The following is a 16,242-nucleotide window of genomic DNA, read 5'->3' as shown; positions in this document are numbered from 1 at the left end:
CAAACACATACTCAGATGAAACAGGCAGCGATGCGCCAGAATTATGTAGCCGTGTTAATGTTCCTCCATCCAGGTCCTCTGTTTCAGTCTGCAAAAATTATTCAGGTACTTTACATAACAAAAGACCAATAATTTGACTAGTTTATATAGCAAAAGCCTGCTCAGGCTTAAAATTCCTAGGAGAGAATACATTATGAAAAATAATGATTTTTAAAGGAAGTATTACTGATAAAGCTATATAGTTTCATGTGCTATTTAAGAATTTTCATGAAATGATTTGTTCTTAGATTTTATAGAGAATTACTATGGGGTGAGAAGTTGTATTTGTGTGTGTGTGTGCCCTTAGGGAAAGGAGTGGGAAGGGAGGGTGCTGGAGGGTGGGCTGGGGGGTAGGGTGGTATGGGAACTGAAGGGCAGCTCAATAAAAAACCAGAAAACATCCAAAAGCAACTTTCAAAAGAGAATTTCAAAAATTAAGGAAATCTTATTAATCATTCTAATAAAACTCTGGCATTTAAAAAAATGCTATCAAAAATTGTTACAGAAGCCAACAAGTAAGAAAATGTACCACCACTACCACCACTACCACCGTCAACAACAAACTCCCAACCATTTGTAATAACAATAAATTTCTCATTCATTTTATGACTGCTTTTTATGTTGGTTGTCTGAGGCACAAATTTTTGAGATGACCTTAATTTAAAAAAAATCACTCTATTTGCATTGTTTTTAACTTCTTAAAAATATTCTAGAAAATCTTTCATTTTATTCTCCTACATGTATGCCAACTGACAGCCATGCTGAACAGGCATTATTATATCCATTTTACAGAAGAGGAAAACTGGTGGTTAAATAATTGGTTTAAAGTCTCACAGTAACAAAGCCATATGAAGGATTTAGACTCAGATATGAGGTCTCTCTTTCTTTCTTTCTTTGCTACACTCAAAAACCATCCTTTTTTAAATTATATTTTTCTTGATAACTACTAAAATGTTAAAATTGTTTTTGAAATAATGTTCTTTGCAAAGTAAACTATGACATTTTGTCCCCTCACTAATTTAGGGAATGTTTAGGCTTAAGACACTGTACAATAATAAATTAGATGCCCAAACTCCAACTATCCATCTTGTAGTATGACAAAAACTGTTTTAAAGATCTTTACATCGTAAATTCCTTCATTTTCTATTCTGATATTAAAATTGTGACCACATATTAATTAGGTTAATTATACTGCAGATCATAAATACTAGCCAAAATAAATGTGAGCCATACCATAGTTCCAGGAATACTTTGATGTTGCTGCAGTTTGAAAAATTTACTTATGAAGTCCTGTTCTGCCAGACATAGGGGCTCCAGTTCACTTAGTACCTGTTCAAAGATCTAAAGAAAACCAAAATGATCCCATAATGAAAGAACTGCACCAAATGCTTAAAACTAGATTCCACATTTAATTCACTTTTCTGCAGGGACAATGGATCAAAAATCTCAATCCATGGATATATAATCTCAACAGAATCCCAAAGACAAACTCTTCCAAGATTGACAGGGCAATGTAGTATTATCAAGGTATAACAGCCACAGAACATACCTACAATAAAACTCAGTTACTCACTTCAAGTCCGTAAGGAGGAACACAAAGATAAACTTTTAAAACCTACTTAATGCAGTGCAAAGAACAGTTAGCTTCAGAAAAGTTATTTCCTCTTTACTTTGTTGCTGCTCTAACAACTTAGACTTGAGATGCCAGAACTTCATGATTTATGACAAATAAATGTTAATAAAGTTTTTATGTTATTTAATTGATAATTCATATTTTAGTTGCCGTTTGACTAGTTTTTTTTCTGATTTGATTAAGAACTGGAAAGACACAGTTAATGTCTAAGAGAGCCAAAAGAGCCCAAACCTTTGAACACACTTAAAATAATCACAAATTTTTGTTAGAAAAGAAAACTAATATTAATGTTTAAGAAGTACTTATTTTACTTTACCTTATCAAATTTGGTTCTGTCAGCAACATCGAGATCAGAGGCAGACATGTTTCCCATATCCAACAGAGAAGATGACTGAGATCTGCGATTCCCTGAACTCTGAACACTGAGTTTATTTAGACTAGAAGTAGATCCAGTTAATTTCCCAGAACTTCCATGAAGACCTAAGAAATAATAAAACTTTGAAAGTTGTGATCTTCATGAATAAAAGATCCAGAGTATAAATCAGGGCTACCTACTACTGTCTTGGTCTGCCAGGGCCCATATTAGCACAAAAGTCTACCATGTAGGACAGGTGGTACAGTGTCCTTATCTTTCATTAACATTTGTGTCCTATTCCTGAGCATATTGTAAAGAGAACTGAAACTATACAGATCCACAGAATAGAACTAAAAGGGACCTTAAAGACCATAGTCTATGCCCCGCTCAGTCCCATCATAACGTGCCTGGTGATATCTCTCGATAAGATGAGGGTTTCTTTTGCATTCAAAAGATAGATATATGGATAAAGTACCATGTTAGTGTACAAGCTAACATGAATTTGTTTATATTTTAGAAGAAAACTGCCATATCCCAATATAACTTGCCTCCACATTAAAATAATGTATTAGGTTGAACCACATGAAACTACCAACACTTGATCATTTTGCCCTACCAAAAAAAGTCAGTTACATATAATTCAACTTAATATGTTTCTGAACCCAGAAACTCTGCTTTTCCAGTAAGTGAACTGATTATCTACAGTTCTTTAAAAACCAAATGAGGAGAAAAAAACACCCTGGAAACTTGTTATATTTAAAATACAACTGAAATGTAATGCATACATCACTAACCATATTAATCTGGGACACCTGTGTTTAGGTAGAATTTAGGTGTCCATCATAGCCATGAGGACAAATAAAAACATGTGGCTTGACAATATCCCACTTACACCAAGGAATTCAAGGATTCAATTTTTAGAAGAAAATGTGATGTTTTCGTCCAGAATTAACATAAACAATAAATAAAATACTTTAAAAACATTCTTCTTGAACACTTCTCCGTTAACTTGTAGTTAACTTGTACTATTTGCTAATGGTCTGAAGGTACAAAGGAAGACATCATAAGGACAATTAAAGACAAATTTTGGCTTCATTATGGAAAATCTGACCATATCCATAAGCATTTTTATAGAGTTTCTAAACACAGCCTGAAAACAGAAGCATAATGGTTAAGCCTTTTCATAAATTTCTGACACAAAATTCTACTACTTGCCATATAATTTTACCTATATTACATATTTCTTGGATGTAGCCATACCACTACCATCACATTGGTTTTCTTTCAACAAAAAATGATTCAGAGCAATCAATATTTTTGGTGTTAACTTTTTTCAAGACAAATAACTAATTTTTAGACATTAAGCAAACATGCTTTGAGAATACCTACTAATACACTAAGCATACTCACTCTCTGTTTCCTGTTTGACAGCACTTTCTTTTCGAGGCAGTGTAGCTGTGATGGATTAGGTTGCAAGCATCAAAGACAAAGACAAGTTAATAAACCGCAATTTGCACAAACCATGCACAAGAGGAAGTTAAAGCTCTAGTTTAAAAGACACATGCAAAGAACCATGAGCATCAAGTAATGAGAGATACAAACACATATTTAGTTGGTCAGCTACTGTTTGAGAAATTATATGAAAGAAAAACTTTACTAATCTTTTAATGTATTGTTTTTACTAATTCAGGTAAAAATGTCTGTATTTGTAGCCCCCCCCTCCAACACACTTTTAAATAATTTTTTTTTAAGTTCATGAAGCTGGTACACTCAAATTTGCAAGGCTGAATTTTTAAGTTTTGGTTTTCTGAGAAAATGTAGTTCAAGTAAATAATTTAATACAGTGAAAATTTATTAGAATGAAGTTATAGAATTAGACTTTAAGAGCATCAACAATCTTGTATTCCCTGAAAACTCCTGAAAGGAATTTCCACTGTACTAAATAATTTTATACACATCTGATAAAAAATTACATAAGTGGGACTTTAAAACCATTTAAAAATTAAAACTAAATATCAAACTGAATTACTCAGTAACTGCTTCATGAACACCTAGAGTGAAAGGTTTATACCATAATACTAACAATAAGGAGGTGTGTGGATGGAAGGGTAAAGCCAAGGGAACAGATTTAATATAGGAATTTGAACTCTTTTAGGGTCATTTGGCATTTCTTTTATTCTAAAACTTCTCTCTACAATATTTATTAGATCAATTTTAGAGGTCATCTTGTGAAACATTCTAAACTCAAATCAGAAGTTAATATGAAGGGCAAAGAAAGAAATCATAGAATGAAACAGAAAATTAAAGACTATAACTATAACCTAAAAACATCATAAAAACAGAGAACAATGTATCAACTGACACTATCCCTGACAAACTTCAAGGCAAAAGCCCAAATATAAGCGACTAACGTCACACCAGTGACACATATTTTCCAAGCACTGGCTACCTGAAGCTCAAGGGAATATGAAACAACAAGGCTGGACATTAAAGTGGCAAACAGGGATCATGCTGGAGCTAGACAGCCAATCTGAACAGTACTTTCTGGTGGCCTTAAGGTGTCACTATGCTATGTTCACCAGTTTCAGAGCAAAGCCTAACATTTCATTTTTTTTTTTTTTTAGTAGCCAATAAAGAATACAGAGTTACTAGTAGTGTCCATTAATTATAATTTGGGGCTCATTAAAAACAGTCTATATCATTTATTAGTAACAAGTAACAGTACTGAGGTAAATTTTAAATATCTTTAAATAATCCCCTCTAGAATATAAGCTTCTTAAGGGTAGGGTCTTTGTTCACTGCTGCATTCCCAGTACCTAGAACTGTGCTTACTATATACCAGGTAATTAATAAATACTTATTGAGTTAATCTTCCAGTTGGCCCTGAATTCAGCCTTATATTCAAGATTCCTTTTGGAATCAATAAGATTTCTTACCTTAGTGGAGAAACAATGATAAAATGATTTTGGCCTACCATTTTTAAGATTTTGGAATATTAAGTAGGAGGGAAGGCAAGGGACTAAAATTAGTTCAAGGGACTAAAATTTCTTATATATTATGTATACTATATCTTAACTGTAGAAAGAAAAAAACTGGTGATCTTAAAAATAATTACTAAATTTCCTTTGCCTACCATATCATTAAGTATATTTGTAGAATATAGCAACACATCAAAAAAATTATGCACCATGATCAAGTGGGATTCATCCTAGGGATGCTAGGATTGGTCAACATATGAAAGTCAATAAATGTGATACATCATATCAATAAAATCAAGGACAAAAACCATATGATTATCTCGATAGACACTGAAAAAGCATTTAACAAAATTCAACATCCGTTTGTGATAAAGACTCTCAACAAATCAGGTATAGAAGGAAAGTATCTCAACACAATAAAAGCCATCTTAGCAAGCCCACCGCCAGTATCATTCTGAATGGGGAAAAACTGAGGGCTTTTCCCTTAAGAACAAGAAAAAGACAAGGCTGCCCCATCTCACCATACTAGCCAGAGCAATCAGGGAAGAGAAAGAAATAAAGGGCATCCAGATTGGAAAAAATGAAGTCAAACTGTCCCTATTTGCAGATGACATGATACTACATATAGAAAAACCTAAAGACTATGAAAAAACTCCTACAGCTGGTTAATAATTTCAGTAACATTGCAGGATACAAAATAAATGTCCCCAAATCAGTTGCATTTATATTCTCCAATAATGAGCTAACAGAAAGGGAAATTAAGAAAGTAAGCCCATTTACAACAGTCACGGAAAAAATAAAATACCTAGGAACCAATTTAACCAACGAGGTGAAAGATCTTTACAATGAGAACTACAAACCACTATTGAAATAAATTAAAGAAGACACAAAAAGATGGAAAGACATTCCATGCTCTTGGATTGGAAGAATTAACATTGTGAAAATGTCTATACTACCCAAAGCGATCTACAGATTCAATGCAATCCCCATCAAAATGCTAATGACATTCTTCACAGAAATGGAAAAAGTGGTGCTGGGGAAACTGGATATCCATATGCAGAAGAATGAAACTAGACACTCATCTTTCACCATATACTAAAAGCAACTCAAAATGGATTAAAGACTTAAGTATAAGACCTGAAACTGTAAAATTGCTAAGGGAAAATACAGGTGAAACACTTCAGGAACTAGGTCTGGGCACAGACTTTATGAATATGAGCCCCCAAACCCAAGCAACAAAAGAAAAAATGAACAAATGGGACTATATCAAACTAAAAAGCTTCTGCACAGCAAAGGAAACAATCAACAGAATGAAATGACAACCTACAGAGTAGGAGAAAATTTTTGCTAACTATGCATCTGACAAGGGATTAATATTCATAATATACAAGGATCTCAGGCAATTAAACAGTAAAAAACCAAATAACCCAATTAAAAAATGGGCAAAGGAACCGAATAGACATTTTTCAAAGGAAGACACATAAAAGGCCAACAGGTACATGAAAAAATGCTCAACATCACTAGTCATCAGAGAAATGCAAATTAAAACCACACTGAGATCACCTCACCCCAGTTAGATCAGCTATTATTAAAAAGACAGAGAACAAATGTTGATGAGGATGTGGAGAGAAGGGAATGCTCCTACACTGTTGGTGGGGCTGTAAATTAGGACAACCACTATGGAAAACAGTATGGAGGTTTCTCAAACAACTACAGATATATCTAGCATACGATCCAGCAATCCCACTTCCGGGTATATACCCAAAGGAATGGAAATCATCATGCTGAAGTGATACCTGCACTCCCATGTTCATTGCAGCTCTGTGCACAATAGCCAAGATATGGAACCAACCTAAATGTCCATCAATGGACAACTGGATAAGGAAAATGTGGTATATATACACCATGGAATACTACTCTGCCTTAAAAAAGAATGAAATTTTGCCATTTGCATACAACAAATGAATGAGCTTGGAGAAACTTATGTTGAATGAAATAAGCAAAGCACAGAGGGATAAATACTGTATGTACTCACTCATAAGTGGGAGCTAAGAGAGAAAGGAAGGAAGGAAGGAAAGACCACAGTAGTGCACTGGACTCGCAGAGGGAGAGAACATACTTAGGGATACAAAGTGGAGTGGGGAAAGGGGGATGCAGATGGAAGTTGGGGTAAGTGGGTGGCGGACACCAGGTATAATCACAATTATGGTAATGGGCATGCTGCCAGTATGGATCTGGCCATCAACTCTTGGGCATGAGTGGTGACAATTAGCTTTGTAGCCCATGAATATTCATAACCAATAAAAAAATATATATATAATTAAAAAAAAGAAAAACAACCACACCCTGAAATATATCAATCCTGTGGGGAGAAATTCCATATCTCTGAGGATATCACAGTAAACCTATTAACCAAAAAAGGCAATGACCTGGCATCTTAACATAGTTTGAATTATTGGAACTAAAAAAGATTTGAGTTAAAACCGATTCAAAAAGAGAAGAGTATTTCCCTGATTCTCTATGACTATACTGACTATAGTTTCTTTTTATAAGATATATTCAATCTGACTATTCTTATAAGCATCTATTCTCATCACCATTTGTGACTCAGAATTTTCAGAGCAAGTAAAAAACAAAACAAATTTAAATTTCATTTATAATTACTTAATTTTGATTCACTGAAAAGTTATCTTTCCAAAATTTCAGGTTTCCATTTTAACTGTATTACTATTAAAGATTAATTTAAACATAATTTGAATGACTGAAAGATACCTTTAAAAAAACTTACGTTCTACATTATTCAGAACTTCTCAAGTCATTTGTATTTAACTTAAAATTTATTTTTAAAATGTTGACTAACAAATTAGATCTTCAAAGATGAACCAAACTGTTTTTATCCTCTGAATTTTTTCTTCTCATAGCCGATATCAAAATAATTGATAGTATAATTTTCTATGCCATCAATTGTCACAAATTAATCTACTCTTTAGTATTTAATAGATACACAGATGAAATGTAATTTTAACACTGTTTTAAAACTATAAAAGTGCCATCTTAACCTGTATTATGTGAATTAAAAATATTTTTAACAATTTAAGAAATTGTTAAAAGGGTAAGAAAAGAAAAAAATTAAGTCTCAGGTTACTGCAATGATAAGATCCTATTGTACTCGATTTAAGTTATGTTTTTATTATTTAACTTATCTTAAGGAAATTCTTAGACTTGACCAACTATTATGATACTGGGATTAATGACCTACTCAGGAGATAATTTTAGTATTTCCTTTTCACCTCAGTAGAAGAGTTCTCTCAGGATAAAATGGTTCACTGACAAGTGGACAAATATACTTAATGAAAACAGTAAACATGTAACTGCATTAATAATACGCTGTTTACTCAAAAAAAAAAAAAAAAAAGCATTACATATCCACAGTGAAACATTAACAAGGATATAAACACACTGCTGCTGTTTAAGAACAATTAACCTTTAGGATGAGTTAGCATTTGTTTCCAAAAGCCTACTGTCCCAAGATTTTTATGATTATCTTTACCAAAATGTAGCATATTTACACACAAATTCAAACCATTTCAAAAAAAGCAATATATTAGTGTTGCATTTAAAAAAAACAGTGAATTACAAAATAATTACCCATTAAAGATAGTCTTCTCTGTCCTAAAGAAAAGAATGGAAACGTGCTATCAATTTTCAATCCTGTTTCCTGATTACTGAAGTTTCTTAGGGCATAGGCTCCTTTCAACAAGCAAATGCTAAACTCATTATTCTAAAGGGGAGTTATGCAGACACACTGAAGAGTACACAATGTAGCCATTTAAGGCCAGGTTTTGACTGGAATAGGCACAGAACTTCATCCAAAAGGAACTCCAGAGATGGGTACATGCAAGAGCAGAATGTGGCCTCAGCAAATCACGTTCCTCATAACTTAATACTTTCACTGGCTATTTTTTCAAATAATGTTTGTCCATTTAAAATATTTAGAAGCAACAAAAAATAACATGCTTCAAAAAATCTCTTTAGAAAAATAAGGCATAATTACAGGAGAAATTCTGGTAACATTTTTTATAGCTCCTTGTCAGGGGAGAAAATACTTTTTATTTGATTCAAAATAGCCAGTGAGAAGTAAGAAGCCAGGAATCACTTTCATTTCTCTGTGGAAAGCAATGATTAAAGAGATCAGTGACCTGCCCCAACTGTTATAAGGTCTTTTAGGGAATCAGAAACTGGACTCTCAACATTTGTCTCCTAGTCTAATACTTTCTCTACTTTGACTTTCTTTACCAGACTGCACTTAATTTTCTTGCCAACTACTTTTCCTACAAAGATATATTTTTAATTATAGCATGAATGAACAATTGCTGTCAGATGCACATACTATATAGAATTGTAATTAGTAAAAAACATATTTATAGATATACATATTTGTTCTATGAGATACCAATGTATTAGATCTCCTCTTTATTGATTCTACTGTATTTTCTTCCACCTAGCTTAAAAAGTCTTACAATTATTTGTCATAAATAAAACCATTTTTAACAGGAAGACAATGAACTGACATGCCTAAGCTTACCAAACTTCTTGCTTTCTTTAGTTGTTCCAGTCATCTTGATCTTTGCAACTTCAAAGAAGTCTTTGATTTCTCTTTCATACAGTCGGGATAAATAATCCATGTAATTCTTAAAATAAAAGTAACAGGTACTTCTTATTAATAAAACACATGACCATTTCCATTTTTCAATCCCTCCCAATCCTTCATGCTTGTTTTAAATTTTGTGGTCCAAAACTTTGATGCATTTCATAGGATAGAGTAGGTTATTCTGTCTTTAAAAAAAATTGACCAGGCATCACAACCTTAACAATTTACAAACATACAAAATCAAACATAATCACACATATTTTCATTTTTATATTACCCTTTGCATATTTTAAATATTGTTGCAATCATACTGTACAGGATATATGAATCAGACTGATCATGTTTCTCCAGTCTTACACTAATGACAGCACAGTATTCTGCTTTGTGTTTACTACAATTTAGTAAACCAATCGCTTAACGGCAGGACACTGCAGTGGTTTCAATGTTTTGCTATAATAGACAATGTTACAATAAGCTTTTCATCTCTAATGAATTGTTTCCTTGGAATAATTTCCTAAAGGTGAAATTACATGGTCATAATACGGGGAACCTTTGGGACTCTTCCTCCATACTGTCGTGTTGCATTAAAAACAGTTATACTAATAGTGTCAACGGCACTGAAGGAGAACATTTAGTTTCACTAAGCCTTTGTCAGCTTGGGGTGTTACCCCAAAATAGTTTATTTTCAGTATGAAGCACATTTCACGGTTTTCATAATTAATTTATTTTCTAAGAACAGATTTGATTAATTCTCACTTAAATGAACACATCTATTATTTAGCATACAAACCAATTTCTTCATCACATCTGCTTATCACATAAAAATATTTATAAAAATATACCCTCAGGAAGGGTTCCTCAACAGCAGGAAATCATATATTTTTCTTTATTATTACTTTTTTTAAAAATTTTATTTTATTTTGTCAATGACAATGTGGTTGATTATTGCGGCCCATTACCAAAACCTCCCTCCCTCCTCCCTCTCCCCCCTCCCTCCCAACAACCTCATATCTGTTCAATTGTCTATCAACTTCAAGGAACTGTAATTGTTGTGTCTTCTTCCTCAGCCAGAAATCATATATTTTTCCTAGTCCTAAGTTAAATGCCATACACACAGTTTGACTAAATTTAAATAAATCCATAGCAGAAAAATTATACCCTGCTATTCTTTTAAATTTATCATGGAATCTAAGCTTCAACTTCCTTTATTATTTCAAATTAATATATCCACTTTTAGAACACATTTACTTTGCTTTAAAGATCAGGTACACCTCTGAAAAGGTACACAGTATGTAAATATTTGAATATCGACTCATAGTTCACCACTGATTTTCTTAGATATTTTATAGCTATAACCTTATAAAATAGTACTTGGACCAAACGTAATACAGATTCTGCCCTTTTCTAATTTGTAGGTCATATACATTTCCCACATAATCTCTGTAAGAAAAGTTAGTCAAATGGGCAATTCCTTCCTATAGTCTTTGCATAACTTTAAAAGCAAATGTAAATTAACATATATCGTTAAATTAATTCCTATTTCATTGGGCTGTCTCACTTTTTCAATGGGACTCAAATGACTAGATAGATACCTTTTTCTGCTCCTCAGGAGAACTCACTGATGGGGAAAGGCCATGGACAAGAGTTACACTATCATATTAGTTCATTCATTTACCAAATACTGAAAAAAGTCTCTCACTGTAGGTATATATTCCTCTCAGCACCTTGTATACAGCACCTTACTTAATATTCAACTATCTTGAGTTTAAATATTGTTATCTCAGGCAGTCTTTTCAATTCTATGCTGACTGTACAGTCTTCCAGACACCTCCATGTTTTACTTTTTCTTTGCACAATAAGGCAAATTCTATAAATATGGAACTGAGGTTGAGAGAAGATGTCTGAGTAATCTTCAAGACTGACTGCCAATCTCAGGAGGTTATTAGGAGAGAAAAGCTCATTTCCTACCCAAGCACGGGTGGAACAGCTCTATTAACTGCATAACCCAGAGCCAAAGTTAGTGGTTGTAGTCCTGGGGAGAAGGGAATCTGGGCAGTTGAACTACATGATTAAAGCACCTCTCTACTTTCCATAGATTCTAATTATGTATAGCAAAAATCAGGGCTTTGCTTAGATTCAACTTAAGTACAGCTGGGGGCAGTGACTAGTGATTCTTATCCCTAAAGAATATGGAACAAGCTTTTTCCGTTCCTGCGAAAAAGACCCAATCAAGTGTAAATAACTATCTGGACTTAATTAAGTATTATTTCTTACTAAAGGAACACTGGTTTGTTTGTTTCTTTTCTTCTCTCATTCCTTCCTTCCTTCTTTTTTTAAAATAAAATTCCTGTTTTTGACAACACTTCAGCAACCAAATTAAATCAGGAGGTAAAAATACATATTCTGTTAAAAGCTCAAACCACAGAATCAAGTAACATTCTTGGGAAATAAATCAATTTCATTAAAAAAAGCTCATTAATACTGTCAAAAATATACTCTGAGCAGAGAATGATTCCATAAACCATGACTAGGCTGGCTATAGTTTCATTTCTTCACCTTAAATTATATACATGAATACTGCATTATATGTAAAGACAGAGCAATAATACTCACTGAGAACACAATTAGGCAAAAAAGCGTATTGATTACTTTACTTATTTGAATATTCACTAGGGGACAAAGCACTTGGCACAAAACTCTTAAGGAGATATAATTTACATTTAATTATTCAAAATATTAATCCTCTTAAAACTTCTAAAGGCAAAGAATTCCAGTAACGCAAATATTTTTCCTTAAGATATCTCCAAATCAGAATTCTGTTGAATGAAAACAAAACAAAATATAACACAACAGCAGAGTTGCACTTAATAAACATTCTGAGAAACAAAAATAATCTTACTTAAAATAGCTGGCTAGATAAGACGTACGTATAAACACCTCAGGAGATGAATATTCTTTTTGAAAAGCATTTTTTTAAGTTACAATTTTAAAATATTATTTATTTTACCATGGTTTATTGACCTCAGTTTAGAAGTAGAAGCTAGATTTTACTTTAAATGGGCAATTTTCAAAGAGAAAATACATGAAGACTGATATATAAGAATGTCGAACGTGTTGACATCAATGCATTGATAGAAATAGAAATCTGCCTCTTTCTTACTATCACACTTTTCCTAACCCTTCTGCCGTTTCCTATAGCATGAACCTAAGATACTGGATAGTAGTTGCCTTTACATGAAATATTTCCATATTCTCACTCCACCGAGATAAAATATATCACTCTTTCCAATTCCAGAAAATCTTTTAGGGTCATCATCTGGCTAGGCTAAGGCCTGGAATCCTCACAGTGCCAACTGTCTAGCTCTTAATCCTGTTTGTGAGGCCAATTGTAAAGCTACTCAGCCACGCTAGTTGTCGGGCTCTTTTACCTGCCAGTATTCCTGCCAATTGGGCCGATTGTTGAGCTAAGGCTGGGTCTGGAGCCACCCGGCCCCTCAAGCCCATTCACAGACTGAATCACAAACCCTTCATACACCAGGCTGGGTCACCAGACCACTTCACACAGGTCTATGAGGTAGGTAACCGGCCAAAAGGTCCTTGGAGCCATAGGCTGGAAAGCATGGCTGTGCTGGGCAGTCGCCCAAGGCCGACGCCCACCCACCCGCTTCACTAAAATGCTCTCGCTCTCTTTCTCCTCTCTCTCTCTCTCTGTCTTTCTCTCTCTGAAGAACACAAGAATAGCAACAAAACTAAAAAGATACATTGGTGCACATACGCACTAACTCCACACACAAAATTTGCCTACATGGACGTACTGAACCACACCCAACTGGACCCGAGGTGAGGGCCCTGACCAAATTATGCTATTTTCCCAACAGTTATATTATCTACACAATTATTATTAGTTACTGAGATAGCTTACGCATTCGATTTTTTATTTTTAAACTCCAAATTCACAAAAACTTACAGATAAATGATTTGAAATGTCTCTCATGGTATTTCAGAATTTTAATTAAATTGCTTTTCCAGCCAGGACTATCCAGAATATTATTAGCTATTTATACATTTAAGTTATATAGGTGGCAATTCTTTCACTCTATTTTTAAAAAAGGAACATGATATCCAATTTCCATACTAAAGTTCACAGCATAAATGCCAGAAAACTAATGCCCCTATGGCTTCCTGCTACTATAGCCATTTATTAAATCTAAGATCATGTCATTTCACTGCTCAAAGCCAACCAACATTCCCCCTCCTCACCCCTCAAGGTCATGCACAGTAAAAGCCAAATCCTTACTGTGGTCCACAATCCCTTCCAGATCTGCCCTGTGCCCCACCCAGGCTCTGTCCCTGTCTTCTTGTGCTCCAACCACATTGGTCTCTTTATTGTTCCTCAAGCACACCAGGCAAGCTCTGCCTTAGGGCACTTGCTCTGTGCCTGGAAAGCTTTCTTCCAGAAACCCCCACTGCTGCGCCCCGCCCCCCCACTTATTTGTAAAATCTGTGCTCACGTGTCACCTTCTCATGACTCTTTCTCTGCCTACCCTATTTGAAATCATACCCTTCCTTTCCCCAGTCCTGGCATTTCCTGCTTTATTTTCTCCAGAGCACTAAGCAGCACCTTTTTTTTTTTGTCTGTCCTTCTCTAGAACATGCACTCTGAGAAGGCAAGTATTTGCCTGTTTCCTTCAATACTATATCTCCAGCATTTAAAACAGTGTTAACACATAACAGGTGCTCAATTCATTTATTTAGTGAATATGTGAATGAATGCCCTCATCTTCTCCAATTGCTGGATTCTGGTCAGTGGTATGTTATCACTGTTCTAATCTCCCAGCCTAGCAAGTTTGGCATCATCCTGTTCCTTCTGCCTTTGGAGTCTCTCTTTTGGTTTATATTCTCTCTCTATTCCTACCATCATCTTCCAGGTTCAAGATTTCATTTCATCTGAATTATAACATTAAGTTTTTAATTTTTTCTATCTAATCTTTTCCCATACTCAAAGAATGCTGTTAGGTCTCATGGCTCATCTTTTCCAACAAAATTTCTCATTGCTTTAGAATATGAAATTTCTGCTTCAGTCACACTTACCTTTCTCATTGTCCTAGGAGGAGGGTATATTTTTCCCACCTTTGTCTGCACATCTTGCTCTCCACCCCCGGAATACCCTTCCTCTTAATTCTGGTTTATCTAATGCCAGTCATGTAAAACTCAACTGAAGTACAGTATCTTCCATGAAGTTTTTCTCATGGCTTCAGGACTTGGATTTCCTTTCTCTAAACTGCCATATATTTAAACTCATTTCCAGTTTAGCACTTAATTTTTGCTGTGTATGTTTCATCCTAATTCAGATTTAAAGCTCTTTAGAGGCAGACTTTGTTAGGCCCCAGGTGCCTGGAACAGTGGAATGCTTGCTTAATAGAGTCATGTTAGAGGGCAATATACCCCACTCACACATCTTCATACTCTGTAGTTCCTATATTGCACATAAAGAATCTCGGGAAATAATTATAACATTTAACTAAATTGAATGATGCTTCAGGCTACAGTATGGCTTGATATTATTTCATAGTGAAGTTCAAAATTAGCTCTTTATCCAAGTAAATAAAATAAATATTATCCCTGGTTTATGAGCACTCTGAAATTCAATTATTTTCTTCTTTGTTGAGAACATGTTATAGTATTTCAAACTTGGGCAACTGAATATACAACATCTTGATTCTAAAAGATTATGCTTATACTTGAATATGCTTGAGTAACTGACATCAAATCCATACCTTTGTTAGTCCCTCATATTTGCCATAATCTGTACTCTTTAGCCACTCCATCAGCTTGGCATATCGGAGCAAGTCTCTATGAAATGGATGATGATTGGGTAAAGTCAGTTCAATAGAGTGTTGAGCAAGAGTTGAACTCTGATCATGACCCTAGAGTGAGTAAATAAGTAAATAAATATCATCGACAGTATAAAAAACCATTGTTACAAGTGAAAATTCTGAACAACGACCAAATGTGGCCAAGCAAAACCAACAGGACATAAAGTAATAAAAACCAACTACTTACTCGTCTACTTTTATCATCCTGTGTATATCAACCAAACACCACCACCATAAAATAATCATAAACACGCAAGAATAGCACTCTGATAAAGCAGCTACTCATTCCATCTTCTAAAGGAGTTCAGAATGAATGTTTTAATAAAGGTTGTTTCTTCCATACCATATCATTTTACAATTTACTAAACAAATAAACGTCTTGATACAGACTGCATTAAGAAACATACCAAGTAGGGAAGTCATTCAAAACAAACTGCCTACACTTCTGGTATTCCCATTAGAGTCTACAAAATTTAAAACAACAGATAAAAATATATGGGATATAGAATTTTAAAGCTAGGAAGAACTATAGATGATATCCTGGAAAACTCTAATAAAAATGTAATTATTATTTTTCCATTAAAGTGACTTGTTAAATCACTACATATGACTTTGTTTTTAAATCATGACAAAACTTTTATAAAGTAAATCAATAAGTTAAAAAACAGCATTAGATAGGTGATGTCTTGACTTTTGATTTGGAAAATATA

The 16,242-nt window shown here is 34.1% G+C and overlaps 1 protein-coding gene across 12 annotated transcripts in view; it reads right to left on the bottom strand.

Moving 5' to 3' along the window:
- The window catches only part of EXOC1 (exocyst complex component 1), a 51,243-nt gene that overhangs the window by 11,592 nt on the left and 23,409 nt on the right, over positions 1-16,242 (bottom strand). For 7 of the 12 annotated variants that reach the window (XM_063107657.1, XM_063107656.1, XM_063107662.1 and 4 more), the window contains 6 exons: positions 15,434-15,583; positions 9,591-9,696; positions 8,654-8,677; positions 1,989-2,152; positions 1,273-1,380; positions 12-88 (listed from right to left, as the gene is read on the bottom strand). In XM_063107657.1, the coding sequence (XP_062963727.1) occupies positions 12-88; positions 1,273-1,380; positions 1,989-2,152; positions 8,654-8,677; positions 9,591-9,696; positions 15,434-15,583 (629 nt within the window). The remainder of the gene's footprint in view (positions 1-11; positions 89-1,272; positions 1,381-1,988; positions 2,153-8,653; positions 8,678-9,590; positions 9,697-15,433; positions 15,584-16,242) is intronic. The other 5 variants (XM_063107658.1, XM_063107663.1, XM_063107661.1 and 2 more) reach the window with 1 other exon arrangement.

Source organism: Cynocephalus volans, chromosome 9 (assembly GCF_027409185.1).
Source record: "Cynocephalus volans isolate mCynVol1 chromosome 9, mCynVol1.pri, whole genome shotgun sequence".
Taxonomy (NCBI): Eukaryota; Metazoa; Chordata; class Mammalia; order Dermoptera; family Cynocephalidae; genus Cynocephalus; species Cynocephalus volans.
Note: the sequence above shows the minus strand (reverse complement) of the source record. Positions and strands in the feature narration are given on the sequence as shown.